This window comes from Bos javanicus, chromosome 9 (assembly GCF_032452875.1).
Source record: "Bos javanicus breed banteng chromosome 9, ARS-OSU_banteng_1.0, whole genome shotgun sequence".
In the NCBI taxonomy this organism is placed as follows: Eukaryota; Metazoa; Chordata; class Mammalia; order Artiodactyla; family Bovidae; genus Bos; species Bos javanicus.
Genome location: NC_083876.1, coordinates 52,711,708 through 52,738,891, shown reverse-complemented (window position 1 = coordinate 52,738,891; position 27,184 = coordinate 52,711,708). Strand labels below are relative to the sequence as shown.

At 40.1% G+C, this 27,184-nt stretch overlaps 1 protein-coding gene across 6 annotated transcripts in view; it reads left to right on the top strand.

Annotated features, from left to right (window-relative positions):
• Window positions 1-27,184, top strand: part of KLHL32 (kelch like family member 32) — a 213,262-nt gene that overhangs the window by 99,144 nt on the left and 86,934 nt on the right. For all 6 annotated transcript variants that reach the window (XM_061427780.1, XM_061427778.1, XM_061427776.1 and 3 more), the window contains one exon: window positions 24,158-24,256. In XM_061427780.1, the coding sequence (XP_061283764.1) occupies window positions 24,158-24,256 (99 nt within the window). The remainder of the gene's footprint in view (window positions 1-24,157; window positions 24,257-27,184) is intronic.

Sequence of the window (27,184 nt, the reverse complement as noted above, 5' to 3'; positions counted from 1 at the left end):
CAAGGACATTTTGTATAACTATTAGTATTAATATTTTGAACGCTTTGGAAATCTAGGGAAGTGTGAAATTCTGTGAAGTGAGAAATACTTTTTTTTTAGCTATAACTGTGCTCATGTAATCAGGAATTGAAAACTAGAAGACATAGCTCCTTAATTTTCTTGCTCTTGTATAGTCAAGGTTTTCTTCCTGATTCTCATTTGTTTATTTAATGTGTTCATGTGACTTTTTTATAGCCCTGATAAGGCAGACACTTTAGCCTTATTTTGATGATCATTGAAAGTGTATTTATTCTCTGCAGTGGAATACTTTTCTCTGGAGACCTGAGCGTCAGGCCTGGCAGCAGAGTGACAGGAATCTTAATTGGAACTGCCTTCTCATAAACCATTCCTTCAGGAAAAGATGTGTCACTTTACATGAGAAAAAGTCCCCATCAGATTTACTTATTATAAACATAACCTGGTGGAACTAAATGTTATTAGCACATGGAAAAAATCTGGGAGAAATATTTTTTAAATGCTTCTCTTGGGAGTAGCATTAGGACCATTCAGTGGTTTAAATATTTTAGCTGCAAAATTCTTTCTTCACCTGGCAGTACCTACAGAAGCCTGGCAAGTAAGAGGCCCCCAGGGTATGCACCCTGTGCCCTAGGCTCCAGAGCACAGAGTCTACAATCCACAGTCTAAGAAAGGATATTTTGAATTGTGCAGAAAGTGATTATTTTCTTCTTACCTTAATTCTTGTTGGAGTTGTGCCAGAGTCCATAACTGGACTGTTGACATAGAAAAGTTTGAGAAGAGTGAAATGAAGGGGATAAGTTTGAATTCCATCAGTGAGTTTTCACGTTCTTGGATCTTTTGAAACTCTATATTATTGCCTTTAGAGAGATTTTCTCTCTTTTTTAAATCAGTGGATTATTGAAACAAATGAGCAGATGTGTCTGCTTAATATTTTGGGGTGAGGATGTTACAGGTTTCCATGTGTGGCTTCCTAGAAAGTGTCAACCACCTTGACAGACAGGGACCATATGCCAAATGAAATTTTTATGGCTTCTCAGGATGTCAAGTAAAATGATAAATCCTTGATGTGGTTAGGTAGTCAAAACTATAAGGACAGGTTGGGGACCTAAACATGTATTGTGAAAAACTGAGAAGTGAGATTTTAAAAGTTCCGGTCCTGCCTGACCCCAGAAGCTTACTTTTCTCAGCTGAGGACCCAAGAACAGTGTCAGTGGACCCAAAGCCTGTCTGTTCCTCATGGTCGACAGCAATTCAAGGTGAAGGTCTGTGGGAGCGCCCCTGCCTGTAGAGTAGGGTCAGTTTTAACTGACAGTTTGCCTGTGCCGGCCTGTTAGCCCTTTCAGTTCAGTACAGTCTCTCAGTTGTGTCTGACTCTTTGCGACCCCATGGACTGCAGCATGCCAGGCCTCGCTATCCATCACCAACCCCCGGAGTTTACTCAGACTCATGTATTGACTCATATCCCTTTATCCCTCATGAAATCCCTGTGTGTGTCTGCTCAGAGAAGACACACACTGGCTACACCCACTCAGCGTTTGTTGCAGTGTTGAGACTGATAACAGCACACATGGACCAAGCGGATAGGAAAGCGTTTCTCATTCACATAGTGAGGCTTTTGGGGCTAAAAGTGTGGGTTCCAGTAGGTCCAAATATGTCTTCAGAGGGCAAGTAGGGGTGATTGATCAGCGTTGGTGTTTATTGTGCTTAGGAGGTGGGGCTGGAGGATTCTCCATGTAGCCAGAGGCTTGTGTGGTTTGAACTTTCCACCAGCATCAAGGGAGAGAGACCTCAGACTTTTCCTGTATTTTCCCCCAGGTGTGGAGCAAGCAGGGAAGAGGGAGTGGTGGGGCTTGAGAGCTGTCACCACACATCAAAAATGGAGACGGACTCCATTGTGTTCGTGTAGCATTTTGCTTGAGTGATAGTCACATTTTAGACACAGACATTTTCCTTTGGCACACTGTGAAACTCAGACACTTACTGAAAACAAAATGTGTTTGAACAGTATGCTCACAGCATTTATAATCTTTCTTGGCATAAGTTCTGTGCTGCAGGACCCACTGTGGGCCAAGGGACTTGAGCTCATGCATACAGAACATGCACACTGATGACACTCAGAGGGTCTCTGGATATCTGAGATAATATTAGATGACAAGGATGCGTGTGACAACTAACCTTGTCTTCATTATACAAAACTTTATTTAAATGAGCTGGATTTGTTCCTTGGGTCCTCCTCTCTCCCTCCCACACTCTACCTCCCAGCGCCACCTTACTGCCAGGATGGTGAATAGAAAGAGAAATGTTTCCTGTGTGCTCTTGATAATGGCTTTATTGTCACAAGTGGAGCAATAAACAATCCTTTCTTTTCTATTTGATGTCCTCCAAAGTAGAAAAAAATAATATTCAGTAACTCAAAAGAGTAGGTCAGCCCCATTAAGCTAACTCAGGGTGGGTTTTACACTTCTGTGCACTTGTTTCTCTCGGTTTTGGCAGAAAGTCCCATTGCTAGACATTTTTCATTTCATCATGTCCATCTGAGTTTTTCCTTTGCTATGGCAGATGAGTAGCAACTCCTGTTCAGAGTATTTCTAGGCAGACATCATTACAGTTGTGTTCTTTCTTGATCGTTGGAATTTCTGAAGGTTGGCTATATTCCGAATCATTCCCTAAGGAAATTGTGACCCTTCCTTTAGGTGTCTCACGAAATCATCTGAGTGGAGGGAGCTTACCAGTATATTTAGTGGAGATTCTTGATTAGCTCTTTAGTTATCATAAGAAGATGTCAGCCTATTGATAGCTTTTTAAAGGACATGAACTTTTCCCCTTATTCAGCAAAAGAGAATAATTACATTCCAGCCTCAGCCTGTTTGCTAGAAAGCTCTCACTAAAAGTTGACTGGGAGGAATTATACATACAACGAATTCTCAGAAGATACGCAGCCTGCCAGTCTGGCTTGGTGGTTCTCAACCACATCTATCAACCCTTAATATACAAGGCCACCTTTACTATCCTGAAATGAAATTTCTAATAATACAACTTACCCACACAAATTAAACACTAGTAAGAATATCTTGTGTGTGTGTTAGGCACTCAGTCATGTCTGATTCTTTGCGACCCCATGGACTGTAGCCTATGGCCCATCCATGGAACTCTCTAGGCAAGAACACTGGAATGGGTTGCCATTTTTTTCTCCAGGGATCTTCCTGACCCAGGGATTGAACCTGGGTCTTCTGCATTGCAGGCAGATTGTTTACCATCTGAGCCACCAGGGAAGCCAAGAATATCTTAACCATATATAAATAACAAACAGAAGGAAATAAAGTATATTGAAAATAATGTGCAGTTCAGTATGTAGAGGCTGGAGCAAAACTCTTTACAAGACATAATGAAACAGTTGCCTGTATACAGCTACAGGTAGAATCCTCATGCTGCATAGAGATGCGGAGTGACACAAAAGGATGTTTTGCTGGAAACAGAGATACCACAAGGGCATGCCCTAGGCAACATGATTTTCTGAAGTACTGAACAACTTTCTGTAAAATTCCTTAGAAAACAAAACAGTAGTCTTCTCTTGGTTTTTATTATGGTGGCATTCCTGGAAAATTCAGTATATCTTGACGCAAAACAAATAGAAATTTGTCTATATGTAAAATAGAGTTCAATTCTGGGCTTAGGGTTTTATAAACAAGTTTTTCACCTATTTACATGTCTGTCTTCCCAAGTGGCTCAGTGGTAAATAATTCAATCCTTGGGTTAGGAAGATTCCCTGGAGAAGAAGATGGCAACCCATTCCAGTATTCTTGCCTGAAGGATCCCATGGACAGAGGAGCCTCGATGAGCTTCAGTCCATAGGGTTGCAAAGAGTCAGACACGACTGAGCTTGCACGCAGACACATGTCCATCTTTGCATTTGGTGGCTGTCCTGTGCTTTGCCTGGCTGCTGTCCAATAAAGGCCAATAGTATTCCCCTTCCTGGAGCAACTAAAACTATCTGTATGCCTTTCCAAATTGCTACCTATAAGGTTGTACTGCCTGCTTTAAGAACCACTGCTCATCTACTCTAAATCTTATGTCTCAATCAAGATATCAAGGGAGAAATTCAGAAAACTACATCTGAGTTTTGAAGAATCTCTATTAACTTTTACTTTTTATGCAAAGTTTACAAAATACACTTATGTTAGTATTAAAAGTATCACCAGATAGGTAATTCAATGATAGTCATAATGTCTGAAGGAAATTTTCCATTAGATCTCAGGGCCTGGAGAATCTAGAGTTCATTTCAGTATTTTCATCTTTTTATCTTGTATTAGGCTACATTTTCTTTTTTGATTTTAATGCTAGGAGGCTTAGAGCCGTATTTGCAGGCCATTATTAATAGTTATGAAGATATATATACATATATACACACGTATCTCTCCTCTAAACATCGCATTGTTTCCTATTTTCTCCTGGCTCGAATGACGTTTCTAATCTTTAAATGCTTGTATTGATGCCTCAGATCCTGCTGAAAATGAGTATATGTAAATAAGAAAAGTGAATGAAAATATTTAGGAGCCCTATCTGAAAATTTCTGGAATCCCAGGGGGTACTTTAGGGTTATTTAGGCATGAATAAAGTGGTGCTACATCCTGTTAGTTCTGCCTCCAAAAATGGAGTGTCTCCAGAATCCCAGGTTGTTCCACAAATAAGCCATTCTACTTGCTTCCTAAATTTTTTCCACCCCTATTTTCAGAACTAAAATTAAGAAGTGTGCAAATTTTGTAAAGATAAATTACTATTTTTCATCTTTTGAAAGTGAAAAAGATGTTTATACAAACATAAAGAATGAAAGTGAAAAGCCATATTCACTCAAATTCTCACTAACATACTGTATGTTATTTTTCTGTTTTTTTCCCCTGGCCTTTCCCCATCTCCTGAGTAATATAGATTTTTTTGTGATTATAATTTAATGTCTTTTCTGGAATTAGATAGAAGTACATTTATCCATAAATTCATAGTATATGCTGCTTTATTGTAATACAGGTTTTTTTTTAACAGGTTTGGATTATTTAAAATAAATTTGTACACCTGGAATCACTTGATCAAGAAGAACGTGTTTTTTGTGAGAGTGCCTTCTGAAGTTTTGCAACAGCTGCTATTGGACAGTGAATTTTATAAACTTCTTGTCTTAAAAAAGAATTCTTGAGCCCTCTGCTGGAAGCATTTAGTATTTCTATTGAGTTAGTAATAGATGGGAGTTTCATAATTCTGAATGTAAGATTTTTTAAAAGAAAACAACCTGATAGCAAACATATGTGGGCTTCGTGGTTAATTTCAAGACAAAAACCTAACTAGCCAAACAAAGCTTTTGAGAAGACTTATATTGCAAGTTGATATTCCATTTGAGTGGAATAATCATGCAAACATCTCAGTCGTGTCCAACTCTTTGCGACCCCATGGACTGTAGCCCACCAGGCTCCTCCGTCCATGGGATTTTCCAGACAAGAGTACTGGAGTGGATTGGCGTTTCCTTCTCCAGAGGATCTTCCTGACCCAGGGATCGAACCCAGGTCTCCTGCATTGTAGGCAGACGCTTTACCATCTGAGCCACCAGGGAAGTCTAAACATTTCAAATGAAGGGTTAATTCAAAGGTATTGAACGTTCTAAGTTAATTTGTGAATACTTTATTTTGTTTGTATCCTTTATAAAAAACCATTTATAGTTTATCCTCAAATTGAGATCCATTAATAAAGCAAATGGTTCATGAGCACCTACTATGTGTTCAAGACTCACAAGACATTAGGGTTGTATTCATGGAAGTAATGCCATGAATGCTTTCTCAAAGTGGGCTGACAGTGAAATGACAGATCAACACACCATTGCATTTATTGGAAATGGGGCCTCAGTTGTTAGTGTATGGAGCATGGTGAAGTATCTGAGAATGCTCAGTGTTCCAGAAGTTACACTGGTTCAGACAGGAGAATGAATTATTGAGCTGGAGTACTTTATCAAGTACTGCTTGCAGTTTACTTTGCAGGGAGAAAAGGTAGCCGTTTGACATATGGTATTTGAATAAATGCAGCTCTTGAAAAATTGATTACAACCATGCATCCTTATGTTATCATATGTGTATCAGGGTAGAAACAGTTTGGCACAACCCAAAGAATATAGCCACTGACCTAGAGGGACTCAAGCATGATTCCAGCCTGTGGCAGCTTTAGAGAATTGTTGACTGAATTCCACTACAAGTATCAACTCTGCTGACTGTTGCTGAAAAAAGTTAGCATTTTCACTTCAAATTCAGATTCCCAAACTTCAGTTGGATGCTCACCTAGCCAGGCAGTGCTAATTTGTTTCCTTGCTAAATTTGCTTTCCTCCTCTTCCTGCCAGGTTTTTCTTTTCTTCTCCTCTTTTCAAACCCTGTTGCCCTCTCACTACCCTGCCCTGGTACACATAGCACAAGGGAAACTCCTCTTCCATTGAGAAACATGCATACAGGAAATATATCTTTTCACCATCGAATCCCCAAACTTCCCAGGTTCTGTGCACTTATTCTATGTATCCCTATCTTTTATGCTGGAGGAGACATCTTTGCTTTGTGAGAGGCTAATCTCTCCACTTAAGCTCTGGATCCTCCTTCCTCTTATCCTCTCAGACATCAATGCTGAATCCTCATGTCTGCCTCTTCTGTCATCAGTTTCTCCTCCACTGGTGTATTCCCACCAGTGTAAAAACATGCTTTATTGTTCATCTTTCAAAAATCCCTTTCTTGTTTTTCTCTTCTTCTTCAACTACCATTTATTCTTCTGCTTTCCTTCACAGCGGAACTTACGAAAAGAGTTGCATAAACTTACTCTTCCTCATTTTTTACTCCCTGTTCCATTCATCAGGTCTGGAAGTTGCCATCTTCAGCATCCCGCTGAAACTGATCTGATAGTCACAGATATTGCTGGACTGATTGCATCGTGTCCACTCAGCTGCATTCAACACAGTCAACCTGCCTCTCCATTGAAGCCGTTTTGTGAATACACCACACTCTGTGGGTTCTTATTCTTATTCCCCCCAGCTCTCCTCCCCATCGTTCCTTTTCAGGTATCTTTGCTTGCACCTCCTTCTGTAGGCTCTGAGTTCCTCGTGTGTCAAAACCCTCCTGTTTATATCTAAACAGCTTCCTCAATACCATCATCTAGACCCATGTTATTTGGTACAACGTTATGCTCTTGACTGCTAGTCCCCACCTGTACTCCAGACTAGAGATCAGCAAGCTTTTTCTTTAAGGGTTCAAATAATAAATAATCCAGCCTTTGCAGGCCATATCCAGCTCTGTTGCAACTACTCAACTCTGCTGTTATGGAATGAAAACAGCCAGAGACAGATAAGTAAATAGATGACATGGCTATGTTCCAACAAAACTTTATTTATGGATGCTGAAATTTGAATTTCATATTTTTTTTACATTTGTTATTCAGTCACTCAGTCGTGTCTTTGTGACTCTTTGTGACCCCATGGACTGCAGCATGCCAGCCTTTCCTGTCCATCACCATCTCCTGGAGCTCGCTCAAACACATGTTCATTGGGTCAGTGATGCCATCCAACCATCTTGTCCTCTGTCATCCCCTTCTCCTCCTGCATTCAATCTTGCCCAGCATGAGGCTCTTTTCCAGTGAGTCAGCCCTTTGCATCAGGTGGTCAAAGTATTAGAGCTTCAGAATCAGTCCTTAAAATGAGTACTCAGGCACAATTTCCTTTAGGATGGACTGCCCCTTGAAATCCAAGGGGCTGTCAGGAGTCTTCTCCAACATCACAAGTCAAAAGCATCAATTCTTCGGCGTTCAACCTTCTTTATAGTCCAATTTTCACATCCATGCATTACTACTGGAAAGACCATAGCTTTGACTAGATGGACCTTTGTTGGCAGTGTCTCTGCTTTTTAATATGCTGTCTAGGTTTGTCATAGCTTTTCTTCCAAGGAGCAAGCATCTTTTAATTTCATGGTTGCAGTCACCATTTGCAGTGATTTTAGAACCCAAGAAAATAAAGTCTGTCAGTGTTTCCATGGGGAAACAGTGTTTCCCCATCTGTTTGACATGAAGTGATGGGACCAGATGCCATGATCTTTTTTTTTTTTTTGAATGTTGAGTTTTAAGCCAACTTTTTCACTCTCCTCTTTCACTTTCATCAAGAGGCTCTTTAGATCCTCTTCACTTTCTGCCATAAGTGTGGTGTCATCTGCATATCTGAGGTTATTGATACTTCTCCCGGGAATCTTGATTCCAGCTTGTGCTTTACCCAGCCTGGCATTTCGCATGATGTACTCTGCATGTAAGTTAAATAAGCAGGGTGACAATATACGGCCTTGATATATTCCTTTCCCAATTTTGAACCAGTATGTTGTTCCATGTCCGGTTCTAACTGTTGCTTCTTGACCTGCATACAGGTTTTTCAGGAGGCAGGAAAGGTGGTCTGGTATTCACATCTCTTTAAGAATTTTCAACAGTTTGTTGTGATCCATACAGTCAAGGTTTTCACGTAGTTAATGAAGCAGTAGATGTTTTTCTGGATATCTCCTGCTTTTTCTGTGATCCAACGGGCTTCCCTGGTGGCTCAGATGGTAAAGCATCTGCCTGCAATGCAGGAGACCCAGGTTCGATCCTCAGGTAGGGAAAGTCTCCTGGAGGAGGACATGGCACCCCACTCCAGTACTGTTGCCTGGAAAATCCCATGAATGGAGGAGCCTGGTAGGCTACAGTCCATGGGGTCGCTTGAGTTGGACATGACTGAGTGACTACTTAAATAAGTTAAACGGATGTTGGCAATTTGATCTCTGGTTCCTCTGACTTTTCTAAATCCAACTTGAACATTTGGAAGTTCTCGGTTCATGTACTGTTGAAACCTGGCTTGGAGAATTTTGAGCACACCTTTGCTAGCATGTGAAATGAATTCTATCGTGCAGTAGTTTGAACATTCTTTGGCATTACCCTTCTTGGGGATTGGAATGAAAACTGACCTTTTCCAGTCCTACGGCCACTCCCAAGTTTTCCATATTTGCTGGCATATTGAGTGTAGCACTTCAACAGCATCATATTTTAGGATTTGATATAGCTCAGCTGGATATTTTTTAATATATTAGCATATTATTCATCTTTTCACGTTTTCCAACCTATTTTAAAAAATTAAAAGCATTCTTAGGCATTAGCACCCTAAAATAAAATGCTTAGGAAGAAATCTGTCAAAATATGAACAAGACCTGTGTGAGAAAATTACAAAATTCTGATAGAAGGAATCAAAGGACTAAATAAATGGAAAGAGCTTCCATGATTATGGATAGGAAGATGCGACACTGTTAATATGTCATTCTCCCTTGCAATCCTAATCATAATCCCAGTTAGTTGTTTTGTTGATACTGACAAACTGTTCCTAAAAGTTCAGTGGAGAGAGACAAAGAACCCAGAGCCAATAGAACATTGAAGAAAAACGACTGGAGGACTGACATTATCTGAATTCAAATTACTATAAAGCAAAATCAAGACACTGTGGTATTGGCTGGAAATAATAGATGAATAGATCAGTGGAACAGAATACAGAAACCAGAAGTAGACCCAGATAGATCTTTGACAGAGGAGCAAGACAATGCAGTGGAGCAAAGATAGTCTTTTCACAAATGGTGCTGAAACAGCTCACGTTCACATTCAAGAAAATGAGTCTAGCCAGACCTTATGCCCAAATAAAAATCAACTCAAAATGGATCACAGACCTAAATGTAAAATGTAAAACTATAAAGTTTCTAGACAGTGACAGGAGAATACTTAGATGACTTAGATGATTTTGGATATGGCAATGACTTTTTAGATACAATGCCAGAGGCATGACTCATGAAAAAAATAATTTGATAAGCTGTATTTCATTCAAATTACAACCTGCTCTGCAGAAGTTTTATCAAGAGAATGAGCATACAAGCCACAGATTGGGGGACAATGTTCACAGAAGATACAGCTTACAAAACTAAACATATTCTTAATCATGCAATCCAGCAGTCACACTGCTTGGTATTTCCCAAAGGAATTGAAAACTTAACATTCACACAGAAACACACATACAGGTGTTTATAGCAGTTTTATTCATAATTTCTAAAAGTTGGAAGCAACCAGGACACCCTTCAATAGACAAATGGATAGCTGTGGTATATCTAGACAATGGAATATTATTCAGCACTAAAAAGAAATGACCTATCAAACTATGAAAAGACCTGGAAAAAACTTAAGTGCTTACTGCTGAGTGAAAGAAGCCAATCTGAAAAGGCTACATACTTTGGGATTCCAACTATATGGCATCCTAGAAAAGGCAAAGCTATGAAGATAATACCTGCCTCCTGAGAAATCTGTATGCAGGTCAAGAAGCAACAGTTAGAACTGGACATGGAACAACAGACTGGTTCCAAATTGGGAAAGGAGTAATTAAAGCTGTATATTGTCACCCTGCTTATTTAACTTGTATGCAAAGTACTAGAAATGCTGGGCTAGATGAGGCATAAACTGGAATCAAGATTGCTGGGAGAAATATCAGTAACCTCAGATATGCAGATGATACCACACTTATGGCAGAAAGCGAAGAAAAACTAAAGAGCCTCTTGATTAAAGTGCAAGAGGAGAATGAAAAAGTTGGCTTAAAACTCAACATTCAGAAAACTAAGATCATGGCATCCGGTCCCATCACTTCATGGCAAATAGATGGGGAAACAGTGGAAACAGTGACAGGCTTTATTTTGGGGGGCTCCAAAGTCACTGCAGATGGTGACTGCAGCCATGAAATTAAAAGATGCTTGCTCCTTGGAAGAAAAGCTATGACCAACCTAGACAGCATATTAAAAAGCAGAAACATTACTTTGACAACAAAGGTCTGTTCTAGTCAAAGCTATGGTTTTTCCAGTAGTCACGTATGGATGTGAGAGTCGGACTCTAAAGAAAGCTGAATGTCGAAGAATTGATGCTTTTGAACTGTGGTGCTGGAGAAGACTCTTGAGAGTCCCTTGGACTGTGAGCAGATCCGATCAGTCCATCCTAAAGGAAATCAGTCCTGAATATTTATTGGAAGGACTGATGCTGCAACTCCAATACTTTGGCCACCTGATGTAAAGAACTGACTCATTTGAAAAGACCTTGATGCTGGGAAAGATTGAGGGCGGGAGGAGAAGGGGACGACAGAGCATGAAACAGTTGGCTGACATCACTGACTCAATCAATGAATGTTAGTCTGCGCAAGCTCTGGAAGTTGGTAATGGACAGGGAAACCTGGCGTGCTGCAGTCATGGGGTCACAAAAGGTCGGACACAACTTACCAACTGAACTGAACTGATGGAGATAATAAAAAGATTAGTGGTTGTCAGGGGTTTGGGGGAGGTACGGATGAGTAAGGCAGAGCACAGAGGATTTTTAGGGCAGTGAAAATACTCTGTACTCACTCTGGATGTTCATCTAAACCCCAAACCAAGAGTGAACCCTAATATGAACTATGGAGCTTGGGTGCTAATACTGTGTTAGTATGGGTTCATTGATTGTAACAAATGTACCATCCTGGTGGGAACTGTTTGTAATGGTGGAGCTTATGCATATGCAGGATTAGGAAGTATGTGGTACTCTGCTTTCTGCTCAATTTGTTGTGGACCTAAGAGTGCTCTAAAAGATTAAGTTTATTAATGAATGAAATAAAATTTTTAAAATGCAAGTAAAATTTTTGTCTTAAACCATTTTTTTTCTTAGCTCACAGGCCATACAAAAAGTATGTGAAAGAAAAATTTGGTCTGGGACTTACAGTTTGCTAACTAGACTCATATATTTCTGACTACTTGATATCTCTGTTTGGACGACCAATAGCCATCCAGTAAGCCACACATTGAACATATCTCCAAAATGGGACTTTTGCTGTTTCCTTCAAATCTGTTTCTTCCTTTGTTTTCACTCTTGCCAGTTGATGGTACCTCAGTCTATCCTGGAGGCCAGAGCCTGGAGTGTGAGCACTGAACACCGAGGAACCATGTTTGTCTTGTTCACGTTCATACCCAAAGTGCCTGGAAAGGTGCCTCGACAGTGCAGCACTCACAAAAGATTTTTCTGTTTGAATGGGTGAATTTCTCCACCTTCAGTTTCTTCATTTGCCTTAGGGGGTTAATATTTACCTTGCAGGAGTGAGCAGTGGGGAACAGTGTAAGAAAGAGAGATAACATGTATGAAATTACCTCACATGGCACCTGGTCCGTAGTAGACAATGTAAACATTAGAAATAGAAGTCATTATTTGTGAATAATTATTTTCTGTTCATGGAATTAACAATAATAATAGTAGCACCTATATTTCTTACCCTGTGAAACATGCCAGGGATTATTCTAAAATTTTTACCAGGATTATTCCATTTTATCCTTATATGTAAACTTTACAAAATAGGTAGTAGTCATCCCCCTTTTTCAAAATACAATGATGTTAAAAACAAACATGTCATGGATTGGAAGAATCAATATAGTGAAAATGAATATACTACCCAAAGCAATTTATAGATTCAATGCAATCCCTATCAAGCTACCAACGGTATTTTTCACAGAGCTAGAACAAATAATTTCACAATTTGTATGGAAATACAAAAAACCTCGAATAGCCAAAGCTATCTTGAGAAAGAAGAATGGAACTGGAGGAAACAAGCTACCTGACTTTAGGCTGTACTACAAAGCCACAGTTATCAAGACAGTATGGTACTGGCACAAAGGCAGAAATATAGATCAATGGAACAAAATAGAAAGCCCAGAGATAAATCCATGCACATATGGACACCTTATCTTTGACAAAGGAGGCAAGAATATACAATGGATTAAAGACAATCTCTTTAACAAGTGGTGCTGGGAAAACTGGTCAACCACTTGTAAAAGAATGAAACTAGAACACTTTCTAACACCATACACAAAAATAAACTCAAAATGGATTAAAGATCTCAACGTAAGACCAGAAACTATAAAACTCCTAGAGGAGAACATAGGCAAAACACTCTGTGACATACATCACAGCAGGATCCTCTATGACCCACCTCCCAGAATATTGGAAATAAAAGCAAAAATAAACAAATGGGACCTAATTAAACTTAAAGGCTTCTGCACATCAAAGGAAACTGTTAGCAAGGTGAAAAGGCAGCCTTCAGAATGGGAGAAAATAATAGCAAATGAAGCAACTGACAAACAACTAATCTCAAAAATATACAAGCAACTCCTACAGCTCAACTCCAGAAAAATAAATGACCCAATCAAAAAATGGGCCAAAGAACTAGATAGACATTTCTCCAAAGAAGACATACAGATGGCTAACAAACACATGAAAAGATGCTCAACATCACTCATTATCAGAGAAATGCAAATCAAAACCACTATGAGGTACCATTTCACGCCAGTCAGAATGGCTGCGATCCAAAAGTCTACAAGCAATAAATGCTGGAGAGGGTGTGGAAAAAAGGGAACCCTCTTACACTGTTGGTAGGAATGCAAACTAGTACAGCCACTATGGAGAACAGTGTGGAGATTCCTTAAAAAACTAGAAATAGAACTGCCTTATGATCCAGCAATCCCACTGCTGGGCATACACACTGAGGAAATCAGAAGGGAAAGAGACGTGTACCCCAATGTTCATCACAGCACTGTTTATAATAGCCAGGACATGGAAGCAACCTAGATGTCCATCAGCAGATGAATGGATAAGAAAGCTGTGGTACATATACACAATGGAGTATTACTCAGCCACTAAAAAGAATTCATTTGAATCAGTTCTAATGAGGTGGATGAAACTGGAGCCTATTATACAGAGTGAAGTAAGCCAGAAAGAAAAACACCAATACAGTATACTAACGCATATATATGGAATTTAGAAAGATGGTAACAATAACCCTGTGTACGAGACAGCAAAAGAGACACTGATGTATAGAACAATCTTATGGACTCTGTGGGAGAGGGAGAGGGTGGGAAGATTTGGGAGAATGGCATTGAAACATGTATAATATCATGTATGAAACGAGTCGCCAGTCCAGGTTCGATGCACGATACTGGATGCTTGGGGCTGGTGCACTGGGACAACCCAGAGGGATGGTATGGGGAGGGAGGAGGGAGGAGGGTTCGGGATGGGGAACACATGTATGCCTGTGGCGGATCCATTTCGATATTTGGCAAAACCAATACAATATTGTAAAGTTTAAAAATAAAAAAAATAAAAAACAAACAAACATGTCAATAACTTGCCTATGTTGCTACAGTGGCTCCTGAAGCCATACTTTTACTTCCATTTCTTATAAAGCAAATACAAGGACTTCCCCAAATGAACATGGAATTGAAGATTAATGAGGTATTTCTTCATGTGAAAAATCATTCTACAGCTTCCTTCAGTGACATGAAGCATTCCCAGCCAAGTGCTCCTGCAGCATCCTGTGCCCACGCTGTCATAGCCTAAAGCATAATGGTTCCTTTTGGCTCTTTGCTTCTGTCTGTGCTCAGGCACCCAGCAATGACATCATAGTATGCTATGCTAAGTCGCTTCAGTCGTGTCTGACTCTGTGCAACCCCACAGGCAGCAGCCCACCAGGCTCCGCCATCTCTGGGATCCTCCAGGCAAGAATACTGGAGTGGGTTGCCATCATAGTAGCCAACTATAAATGAACATTGGCACCAGGCCTATTCATTCTCCCAGAGACCTTCCGTCTTTGGACGTCAGTATTTTAAAGGAATGTTTCTTTTTCCTTTGGCCATACTAGCATTATAAGAAACTAGCTCTGTATGGAAAAGCTCAGATTCATTCATAAAGCTTAATGGAATGAAACCTCCCATGTTCATCACACTTGAAAGAGCACTGGTTATAAAAGTGAATCTTAATAATTAATTTGGCGTTTCTTATAACCTGTAATGACCTTCATGTTTCATTATATTTAATTGCTGGGACTGCTTCTTTCTCTTGGAGTTAGAAACTCTTAAAAATTTGTTCTGCCTTTTCAAATAATTAGGCCATATTTTTAAAGTAATGTAAGTATATGTAATTCATCTTTACATCTTGTTAAATAATATATTTTGTTAATTTAAACACAATGAAGAAAACTGTTGGAAGTGGCTATCTGACAGAATTATTGATCTTAGAGCTTTGAAATACCAGAACTGTGAAAATGGAAAAGGGGCCAAAAGAAAATGAGACTTGCTCATGCAATCTGAGGGGACCAAGTTTTTTGTGTAAAGAGTTATTTCACAGCTCCATTGAAATGAAGCACCTCCAGCCAAGTGCTCCTATAGCACCCTGTGCCCATTACTATCTTAGCAGCTTAGTAATTCCATCTGATTCCTTTCTTCTCTCTCTACTTGAGCACCTAGCTTGAGTATTTAATCCATCACCCTTTCACGTGTCCTAAAATAGGAAAGGAAGAATAAGGAGCAACAAATGTAGACTTTTAAAGTTTCATTAATGGTAATAAAATTTGTGTAGGGCAGCATGGAGTTTCCTAGTAATATAGTGGTGGTGGTGGTGGTGGTTCAGTCACTAAGTCATGTTCAATGCTTTGTGACTCCATGGACTATATAGTCCATCAGGCTCTGTCCATGGGATTCCCCAGGCAAGAATACTGGAGTGGGTATCCTTTCCCTTCTTCAGGGATTCTTCCTGGACCAGGGATTGAACCTGTGTCTTCTTCGTTGGCAGGTGGATTCTTTAGCACTGAGCCACTAGGGAAGTCCCAGTAATGTAGTACTGGTGGCCTTATCTATTCCAAGATTTCTTCTTAGCATCTTAGGGACTATGCTTCTACTATCTGCCTATAACCTTAGAAACTTCGAATGAAGCAAATGAGACTGTGTAAACTAGTGAAGGAAAATAATAGAATCTCCAAGTGATTATCACCATACTTTTTTTTTTTTTTACTAGTATGTTTTTATTGTTTTACCTTTGTGGTTTTAAGCATTTTTTCAAGATATTCTGAAAATTAAGTCTCATTTTCTCCTTTTTTGTATTCTAATAGATGCAAAAGTTGATTGTTTTTTCATAAATTGAAAATCAGTATATTTAAGTGTTTGATATTAAGATCTTGTAGGAATTTGTACAAGTGTCCTATGTTTGGAAGAAAACTACCTGATGGAATTTGAAACTTAAGGAATCAGTAATCAAATCACAAATTCATCATATGGAACATCCAGCTCAAAGGTGACCTTCATTTGCACACATTACTACGACTGTTAGTTGAAATGTCTGTTGTGTCCTTTTGTTTAGCTCTTTCAACCAGATAATCCTTGATTCGGATTAGCATGTGACCAGGCTCTCTCATGGAGGCTTTTGACATCTTCTAACATTTTCTCCAGGACCTGTATTTTTTACTCCTATAAATTTCTTTACTAAATAATTCCTGAGGTATTCTTCTAAGGTGTTCAACAGCAATGAACATGAAATAGGATGGACCCTGTCATCATAGTCTCATAGGTAAGACATAAAATAAGACACACATACACACCTAACTCACTCAGGGCAAAAGCAGTCACGTGAAAAAGAAACAGATAATGGTTGACATTTATTGCAGATTTATGTAAGCAGATACTCTGCTAAGAGTCGTGGCCTATTCTTTGATTGTCTGCACAACATCCATTCCCTCTTTCTTCTTTATATAAAATTCCAATTTAATTTGGGACAGTAGTGCATCTAGCTATAAAAACTCACTTTCCCAGGTTCTTTTACAGTTTTGAGTAGCTACCGGAACTCGACTTGGCAGATGAAATGTAAATGGAAGTCTGTGTGGTAGTATTTTTAGGAAATCTGTTATTTCATAGTAAATAATATCAGCTGGCATACTATTTCTATTCCTTTTCCTCTCATTTCTTTCTGCTTTGAGTTCAAATGCAATGCCTGGAGGTGTGGCAGCCTTTTTGTGACCATGAAACCACAGGCTAAAATTGGAGAAGTAAGAAATTGCAAGGAACCTGGTTTGTTGACACTCCAAGCTGCCTAATTTGCCTAAGTCCCAAATTGTTTAAGCCATTTAGCTAATACAGCCATATACAGTTTTAATGATGTATATGCATTTTCTCAGTCTTTAAAACAATTTTTTGAGATAGGTATTATAATTTCATTGTATAAATGAGGAAACAGAGGCAGAATTGAGTAATTATCTCAATCTCATTCTGCCAGCTGGGATTTGAAGTCAGGTGGTGTGACCTGGGGCTCATAGTTTTAGTTCATTAGACATCTGTGGTAATTCGGAGTCCCAGGAGATTAATCCCAGTTTCAGATTAGGGTGAAGGGAAATCTTGCAAAGCTTTATATAGGAAGTGGACTTCACTGAATCTTGACAAATGGGTAGGATTTTGATATAGAGATTAAATAAGTTAAGAGGGCGGTCAAGGTGGAGAAAAAGGTACTGCCTGTATGTGGAAGACAATGGGCTATTGGCTTTAGCAAAGCAACCATAGGGTTGCAGAGTTGGAAGTTTTATAAATTAGGTTGGGGCCACATCATAAGAATTTCTGAATACAAAGACAAAAAGTTTGAACTTATATTCATAAACTGGGACCTGATTTATGAAGAACTACTGAATTTTGATTGGTGTCACTCATATTAAGTGTTTCAACAGAAATGTTTATGAACATTTCCCCAAATTATAGATACATCTAGAAAGTAGAATTCATACTTTATTATCCTTATTTATTATTTTTCTTTCTTAGAAATAAAGTGGCTGTCCTAAAGATACGCTTCCTAATTTGGAAAATCCTTTTACTTTAATCTAAGGCGCCACCTTGTGGTTTAAAAAAATCCTTAGTGTAATGGTTTTGAAAGAACTAAATTGATGGCAGTTTCCCACAGCTAGATCTTATGGTTCAAATTCTGTCTATAGGAAGTCTGTTGAAGGACTTTATACAAAGCATTTATGTATCCTTAATATCTGATAACTTAAAAGTTATTTACACTGTTTTATTCAATTTACTTGTTTTTATTTATAAATTCAAATTGTGATAATTTGCCATTTTTGCTATATTATACAGAAAAATGTCCCAAAGAAACAAGTATAAAGAATAATAAATGTGCTCATTTATTCTTATAAATAGTCTTAAGCCGCATCTGATTCTCACTTACATGAGAGCTTTCAAAAATGCTTGTGTTCCTGTGTGCACAGCTGTTTGTTTGGTAAAGACCTTCATTGTTTGACTTCAACAGGTTCAGTTCTTTCAGACTACTCTATCCACAAACCCAGAAGTAAGTAATTTAAACAGCTCCTGAAGCAAAAAATGAGGAAGATAGCTTTAAAGAACTGAGATACAACCTTTTTTTGAAGATGCTAACTCACTTATTCATAAAGCAGGATAAAAGATCACACCAAGACTTGCCATGGCTATTAAAGACAGTCCCTACCAGTAGCAACTCCAAGAAGCAAGGTAAAGTGAGAGAAAAAAATAAAAAGAAAAACAATAAGAAGGCAAAATTAAAAGGATGAAGAGACACTTGGTGATTTGGGAGAAGGAGCTGCAGAAGGAAAGGCAGGAACGCCTTGCGGTCTGTGTGCTCCATTAGTCCGAGCCCTGTCTTCCCAGAGCCCTGCCAAGTGAGGACATGGCTCATCTTGTAGCCTCTGCAGCCTCTCACCTCTCCCTCATATTCTTCTTTCTTAAGTTTCTGGCCTTGTGTCCTGCCCAAGGATATTGCTGGGACCCGGAGCCCCAGTCTCATTCCAATTTGGAAGCCCTTTGTTAGAGATTGTGCAGCTTCCCAGGTGGCGCTAGTAGCTAAGAACCCGCCTGCCACTGCAAGAGACTAAGAGACAGGGGTTCGATCCCTGGGTTGTGAATATCCTCTGGAGGAGGGCATGGCAGCCCACTCCAGTATTCTTGCCTGGAGAATCCCATGGACAGAGGAGGCTGACAGACTACAGTCCATGGGGTCGCGAAGAGTCAGACAGAACTGAGGGAATTAGCAGACACAAAGATTGTGCAGATCCACCGTTGCTTAGATCACTGGCCAGACGACACCTTTGGTCTCAGTATTCAGGAGTGCCTCCTTCTGGCAGGGCAGTTGGACCCTTCATGCCTGAATTCTGATGTGGTAACTCTCACTGGTATCTTTAGAGACCACGTCTTCAACTGTAGTTGTGGCTTTTACCTCTGTTGCTTTGTCACACTACCCAGTGTCACCTTGACTACAGCCACTGACCGCTTCTTATCCTCAGCTGGTCACAGTGAAGGCGGAGTCTCAGCTTTTGGGGCAGGGGTCAACAGTGGATCTTTCCTCAGCTGACACGGACTAACTTGCCACCAGCTGCAGGACAGCTTTTGAAATGAGATTGTCGCCTCCCCAGCTAGGACTGTCCAGCTCCCCTCTTTCAAGTTCAGCCCTCTGTATTCTGTTACCTGGAGGTCAAGTGTGAGTGGGTGGCAGGGAAAGCATGTTCCATACGATGGCCTGTGAACGGGCAGCTCGTGCCCACCTGAAATTGCATCAGACCCTCTTGGAACAGTCTGAAGACACCCCACTTCTGCCTGCACCCAGGCAGGGGACATCACTGAGGGAAGAGGCAATGCCAGCCCAGTTGGGTGGCGTTAGTGTCTTCCTGGGCTACTTGGCTTTATGCATCCTGCATTTCTTAATCTTTTTTGTTATTCAGACATTGGTTTTGTCCTCTATCTCATCTGAGCTAAGCTCCTCCAATTTGATGATTGACTAGATGTGTCAAGCTCCCACTCTACTACTTTGTTCTGAACTGTCAGGGAACACCCTTCCCTCCTGTGGGTGGTCCTGGAGTGATCCTTCTTCCCATCTGACCTGCTTTGAGTGCCAGACTAGACGTGGGTGGATATGCATTCCTGAAAGGCCTAAGTGTAACCAGCATGTGCTCTGCAACACTTAGGGATCTCCATGTTCATCTATCAACTGACGTGTGGGGGAGCCCTTCCTTCTACAGAAGGCCATTTTCACCCAGTTCTAGACAACTGATAGATTGGCCATACTGTACACCGTGATGAGATCCAACCTTTGTTTTTCTGCCCAAACACAAATTCTCTGGAAAAATATATGAGGACAACCAGTCACCAATAAGCTACAGAACTGAATTGAAAAGACTTTAAGGGCTTCCCTGGTGACTCAGATGGTAAAGAATTTGCCTGCAATGCGGGAGACCTGGGTTTGATCCATAGGTTGGGAAGATACCCTAGAGAAGGAAATAGCAACCCACTCCAGTATCCTTGCCTGGGATATCCCATGGACAGAGAAGCCTGGCAGGCTACAGTCCATGGGGTTGCAAAGAGTTGGACATGACTGAGCGACTAATGTAAATAAATGTAAATGGAGCTTGGAATGCTGGTTTTGTTTCTGTAAGTGAGACCCAGCTTTTCTGATAGGTTTTTTTTTTTTTTTTTTAAACCACTCCCTTTAAAATCACTTAGGGATTTTCTGTGCTAAAGAATTTTTTTTAGAGAAACTTATGTTGTAATGAGAGAAGAAAAAAAAAAACTACAGAACAAATCAAGAAACAAAGACGAAAAAACAATCCCAGGATGGGTTTCTCTTCTGAGGTTTCTCCAGGTGGCCCGCTGGACGTGTTACACGTGCTGTGGAATATTCATCTTGTCTCTCTGTGATATCTGTCTTTGTGTTTGGCATTACCGAGCCTTAGAGGTTATCATGAATGCCAGTTGTGTGAAATAAGCGCAACTGACAGGATTTAAAGGCTAAGACTAACCTTTCTAATCCATCTATTCCCCATTCTGCGCCTTAGGCCATGCCTCTTCTGCAAGAATACACTACATCCTTGCTCCTGTGAAGGGAGCTGCAATAATTTCCTGAATGTCAGTCAAAGCCTTCTCCTTGAGGAGTTAGAAAAATTCAGGTTTTTCCCTCTGACTAGACAGGAAAGGAGCTGTAAAGAATTTTCAGAATAAGATGAATGTTGGTATTTTTGCCACACATGCTTAACTTTTTCACTTCTTTGATCATTGAGAAATAAAATGTATAGTCCTTTTCCCTCTTTCCTCTAGTTAGGCTTATTATAATTTAAAAACATATCTAGAGGACTTCCCTGACAGTCCAGTGGTTGGGACTCCATGCTTCCACTGCACGGGGAGGGTGCAGGTTTTATCCCTGGTTGGAGAACTAAGATCCTGCATGCCGCCTGGTGCGGCCAATAGTAAATAATAAATAAATAATTTTTAAAAATTAAAAAAAGCATATCTAAAGATAAATTCTTCCCTGATAGCTCAATTGGTAAAGAATCTGCCTGCAGTGCAGGAGACCCCAATTCAATTCCTGGGTTGGGAAGATTCCCTGGAGAAGGGACAGTCTACCCACTCCAATATTCTGGCCTGGAAAATTCCATGGACTGTATTTATAGTCCATGGGGTAACAAAGAGTTGGACACAATTGAGCAACTTTCACTTTTCACTTTCAGAGATAAATTAATTCAGTAAATTAAGGTTAATTCATCAATGTTAAGTGAAAGCTTTTTGTTTGTTATTGTTCTGAGTGCTAGGGATACAAAATGGCTCAAGTTCTTACTCTCCTGGATCATGTATCCTAGTCAGTGGAGGAACAGAAAATCATCAATGAGACAAATATGTAGTATGTTGAGAGATGTTAAGTGCTATGAAGAAGAATAAAGCAAAGAGATTGGGAATAGGGGTGATGGGGAGTGGGGTACTGTTTTACATAGGATGGTCAGAGAAGGCCTCTTAGGTAAGACGCTGTCTGGGCAGAGGTTTGAAGAGCACGAGGAGTGAGCCTCTCTGATGTCTTGAGGAAGAGCAGTCCAGGCAAGGAAAGCAGCTAGATGTAAACGCTAAGGTGCTCTGTGTATTCAAAAGGAACTTACATGATATAGTGAACACTTTGGTCTTTTTCCGATGAGATAAAAAGTTGTTGGACAGTTCTGAATGAAAGAGTGACATGATTTCATTTCTGTTTTTAAAGAACCATTTGATTGATATTAAAAGCAGTGCGAGGAGGCAAAGGAGAGAGCAGTTCAACTAGTTAGGAGGCTATTATATAGGAGACAGTAGGTTGGACTAGAGTGATAATGATGAAAGAGGCACTGAGTATGTTTGATTCTGGAACTATTTTGAAGTAGAGCTAACAGGAGTGGCTGATGGATCAGATGTGAGGTATGAAAAAAATAAGAGGAGTAAGGAATGACTCTGGGGTTTTAGTGTAAATAACCAAGTTGCTTTTTGCTGAAATGGCTGGATTGGGATAGGAGCAGGTTTGGTGGTTGGTGGAGAGGATGAAGAGTTCAGTGTGGGGCACTTTCAGGTTGAGCTGCCCATTAGATACCCAAGTGGTGACACAGAATGGGTGGTTGAATGTCAGTCTGAAGTTCAAGGGTGAGGTTGGGGCTGGAGAAACAAATTTGAATGTAATCAGTGTGTGGATAGTTTTAAAGCCATGGGATTATGTGAGGTCATCCACGGAGTTAGTAGAGAGAGGAAAGAAGAGATGGGGGACTGAGCTCTGAGCATTCCCAACGCTTACAGTTTGGGAAGGTGATGGAAAGGCTCTGGTTATTGAAGTAGAAGAAACCGAGAGAGAGTGTGTTGTCCTAGGGGCAAGGGAAGAAATTGTTCAAGAAGAGGAGCAATCAGCTTTGCTAACTGCTGCTGGTTTGAGTAAGATTAAATATTGAGAAGTGGCTCTTGGATGTAGAAGTCACTGATGGCCTTGATGAGAGCATTTTTAGAGGAACCATGGGAACAAAACTCAACAGGTATAGATTTGAAAGAGAGCAGAGTAAAGCAAGCAATGGGGTTTTATATAGACAACATCCCCTAAGAAGTTTTGTTATGATGGGAAGCATGAGGGGTCTTTGGGGTCAAGGGATGGGATTTTTATTAAGAGCTTGAATGGCATATTTGTATGCTGATGAGAGTTATCATCCAGTGGAAGAGAACAGCTGATGATATAGCAACGAGAGGGGAAGTATCAGGCAGAGAGAGATGGGATCTAGTGCCCAATTGAAGTGTAGGGGAGAATAAAATGTGCTGGAACAGATATGAGTAGGTGAGTTGGTAGACTTGGTGGTGGGAACCTTTGGAAGATCATGAGGTTAGCATAAGAAGAGAGACAAGGAGTTGCAGGCTTGAGGAGAGAGAAGCATGCGAGAAGAAATAGAGGGAGAGAGCAAGCTGACTCCACCAGTGTTTTTCTGGCTTCACTGGGCACTAGAAGCCCCAGTGGGGTTTGTCGAAACACCAGTTACTGGGCTTTACTTGAAAGTTTCTGATTCAATTAGATCTGGGGAGGTGCCTAAGAATTGTCATTTTCAGGATTTCCCAGGTAACACTGATGCTGCTGGTTCAGAGACTAGACTTTAGGAACCACTGTGCTTGGGAAATGGGTGAGGAAGACTGGAGAAGCATTGCAGTCTTCCTGTGCCTGGCAGTCTTGGATGTAAAGTTAATTTAGTCAACTTAGTTGTGTGTTTTTCTCCAGTCCTGTTTACCAGCTCAAGCACTGGCAGCTGTAGGCCCAAAGTTGGACCTAACCAGAAAAGAATGAAGACTGCTCTTGCCAGTATATCTGGGGCATTTTGCTTTCTCTCTGATGCCTTTTTATTCTAAATATACTATTTCTACATCTTTTATTTGAAACAGAAAGGATTAGAGAATCATAGATTGAGAAGGAAAAAAAATGAAAGCTTGTGGTTGAAGTTATTATAGGATTTAGAAGTAAAACGGAGCAATATCTACCTCTGGTCTCATATTTCAAGGAGAAATGTAAGCCCTTTTCCCTAAAATACCTGTTAACTGTACTGTTTCTGCAATTTACTGAAGAAAAACCTTCTGAAGTATACGTTGAAAAACTAAAATTCAATTCTTTTGTATTTACAAGATGACATTCATCACACACTGAATTTTAAGACTATTATATTGGTCTTTGCAAATGTTCATATCCTCCTGCAAAAATAAGTGGTTAAGTGTGGAGCTTTGTGCACAAGAAATGAATATTGGAAATGAGAACTCAGCTGTTAGAATGAGGGCCACAGCTCATTAATCAGAACAGAAAAAGGACTGACTTCCATAATAAGAAACAGTATTAATTCAGATATAGTATGTTAAGGAGCAATTTAAATACAGTATATTTGCAGATTAAGCAAGTTGTAAGTAACTGATTATTTTCTTTTATTTAAAAAAACAACAGATTTTGTTGGAGCCAGGCGTGATCCAGGATGTGTTAGCAGCTGGCAGTCACCTACAGTTACTGGAGCTTCTCAATTTGTGTTCTCACTATCTCATCCAGGTATGTAAGCTTGCATCCTGCTAGTATGCCCTGCACATTCCTCCCCCTGTGGTAACCCACCAGCTGGACTCCAGTGACAGATAAAGTACAAGAGGGGTGGGTGGGAGATGTGGCCTGTGGTGGTAGAATTTCTCCAGGACACGGACTGAGGCTTCTAGGAGGGCAGCTGCAGCTCTCAGCGCCCTACCTCGTGTCCCCAGCCCTCCCCGCCTACCCTAGGCCTCCACTCCCCTTGGGCAGCAGAGCAACTCAACAGCCACAGACAGGGTTCACTGCTGGGGCCCTGGGAGATGACACTAGGAAGGGCCTTGACTTGAACCAGTGCTGTCTGATTGTGGAAATGCATGAAAAGTTGGATTGTCATTTCAGATTCGGTAACAATAGCTAACATATCATGACGTCATATATAATTAATTGCTGCATGAACTTCTCAGGCAGTAAATTCTGGAGAAGTGATGAGTGATCTGTGCATTTTTTGCTCTGATTTGCTAGGGTTGCAGGAAAGGCTTTGCGAAGGGGAGGGGGAGAATGGCCCATCTACTGAGCACCTGCTGCTTGCTCACTGATGCTTCACGTTTGGCCCTCACAACAGGGTACACATTTTGATAGGTAAACAATCAAAGATTTGAAATAATCCCAGTTTGCTCATAGCTGGTGAGTGATAGGCCTTTCTGATTCCAAAGACCTTTTTTTTTCTTCTTGGATGAAAACCTTTTGTTTCAATAGGAAGACACAGGACATCTTAGGCAGGTAGTATGTCTATGATTCTCTTATTTTGCAGAGTTAAGTACCAACCTCCTATCTTGAGATCCTTCAATTTATTCTACTAGTATGACTGTTAACTTGCATTTATTACAGGATTATAACAACAGTGAAAGTAAATTTGAAAAATAATAAATCTACATAATTTAATTCTACTATCCTTGTGCATATGACATATTATTAGTAAGTAGAAAAATACTATTTTTTCTGCCTAATTATTTCCTTCCTAATAATTTCTCTAATTTTAAATATAGCCATTCTGTTACTCATTAGGTCATTTCCAAAGCCCTTTCTCGTATATCATATTATTTCATCCCCTCAGCAACCTCAGGAAATAGGAACCAGTGCTCCCTAGGGAGACAGTGTAAGGAATGTCAGCCATGTTCAACTAAGGGGCAGTTCCAATACAGCGGATAGAAGTTTTATCATTATCTCAGCATATTTAATCTAATAGTAAATGTTTAAATGTTTTATCTTCTTTTCCTTCTGATTCCCCTCAATATCATTGGGTGATATGGGATAGCTATTTTAATCCCTTTCTGCAAGTACCAAATGAGAAAAACATTGGCTATAAGACTTCAAATCTGTGTGTTCAATTTGTGAAATTGAAATTACTTTTATTTGACATTTTTACAACAAATATTACACCTTGTGCTTTCAGCATCATCACCTGATTCACTTTTTCCCTGGTAGATAATAATTAATGATGTGTGTTGACAAAAGTTTGCTTATGGTGCTAGCTATCATGATGCATATTAAAATCGTGTGTATATACAGGTGTGTGTGTGTGTGTGTAAACTATAATTCTCTCTAAATAAGGATTCTGGATGAACATGGGACATTCATGAGTATTTTTCCCTACCCATCAGATGAACCTGTCGAAATATTGGCTAACTTGTGTCACTTTGGAATTTTTAATTCTTGCAGTTCATTGTTTGCTCTGGAAAAAAAATGTAACTTGCATACAGATGTGTTTTCTGGATGGGTCATTTATTATTAGCCTGCTTGAGCAGGGATTAAAAATTTCACTTTCTTTTCACCAATGTTTTCCTTTCATTCTCTTATGTAACTTTCCTTTTCCTTTTTATTTCTGATGTTACAAGATGTTCAACTTTTGGAAGGAAATTTGACTATAAGTGGATTAAAACCATTTGTGTGCAGAAGCCTTCATTATGTCAGTCTTTTACAAATATATCCCCTGCCTATCTTTTAGGATTATCAAATTACCAGAATGGGTCAGTCTGCTTTCATTTTGACAGAGTCAAATAACTATACCTATTTATGATTTTTTTGGTATTATTGCTTAACTAGTTTTTAATTTCCTGTGGAATAATTTTATTGGGTATATAAAACGTTTTCTGTTAAAATGAAAAATCTTTAGTGCTTTAACTGTAGTTAGAAATTAAGACCCAACACCAAAGCTAGTATATTCTCTGTCCTTGTTTGGTGCTTGCCAAGTCGCTTCAGTCATGTCCAACTCTTTGCAACCCTATGGACTATAACCCACCAGGGTCCTCTGTCCATGGGATTCTCCAGGCAAGAATACTAGAGTAGTCCTTGTTCGGTACAACAAGGAGTTTGTGAAGCCATTTTCCTAAGATGCCTGGTATTATTTTGTTGTTCTCAGATTACCAGTATTTCAGAGATGTGAAGGGTAGACTTTGGCTTTGGTGCCTCCTCCTGTCCTCTAGGGCTCATTAGAAAGCATATGCTAGGAGAAGTACAAGGTGGACACTTCCCAGAAACTCACTACCCTACCCAAGCCACCCTGAGCCTCCCCAGCCATCAGCTGTTTTATTGACCTGAAGCTTCTTCGGCACATGCCTAGATGCGGCTGCTGCCCCCGAGCCAAGGGAAGGGACACTTTGAGGTCACTGTGTCCTTTCTCTTGTTTTTTCTCTGGCAGGCTGTTGAGGGCCAGGAGCCCACATCACAAGAGCAGTATCCCTCTGTATTAGGGAGGATAACCATGAATTAGCCTCTCAGGCTGTGAGGTCTTCCTTATCCTGTGGTCTTCGCTTATTCATTTTTGGCCCCAGGCCCTCTCATTGGACCCCTCATTGAGAATACATGTGGTCTCAGTGCATGTTGGTGGGATTAACTGGTAGCGTGGCTGTGAAACAGCTAACTCATTGAGGACAAGGTGTTTGCAAGGAGGAGTGGCTA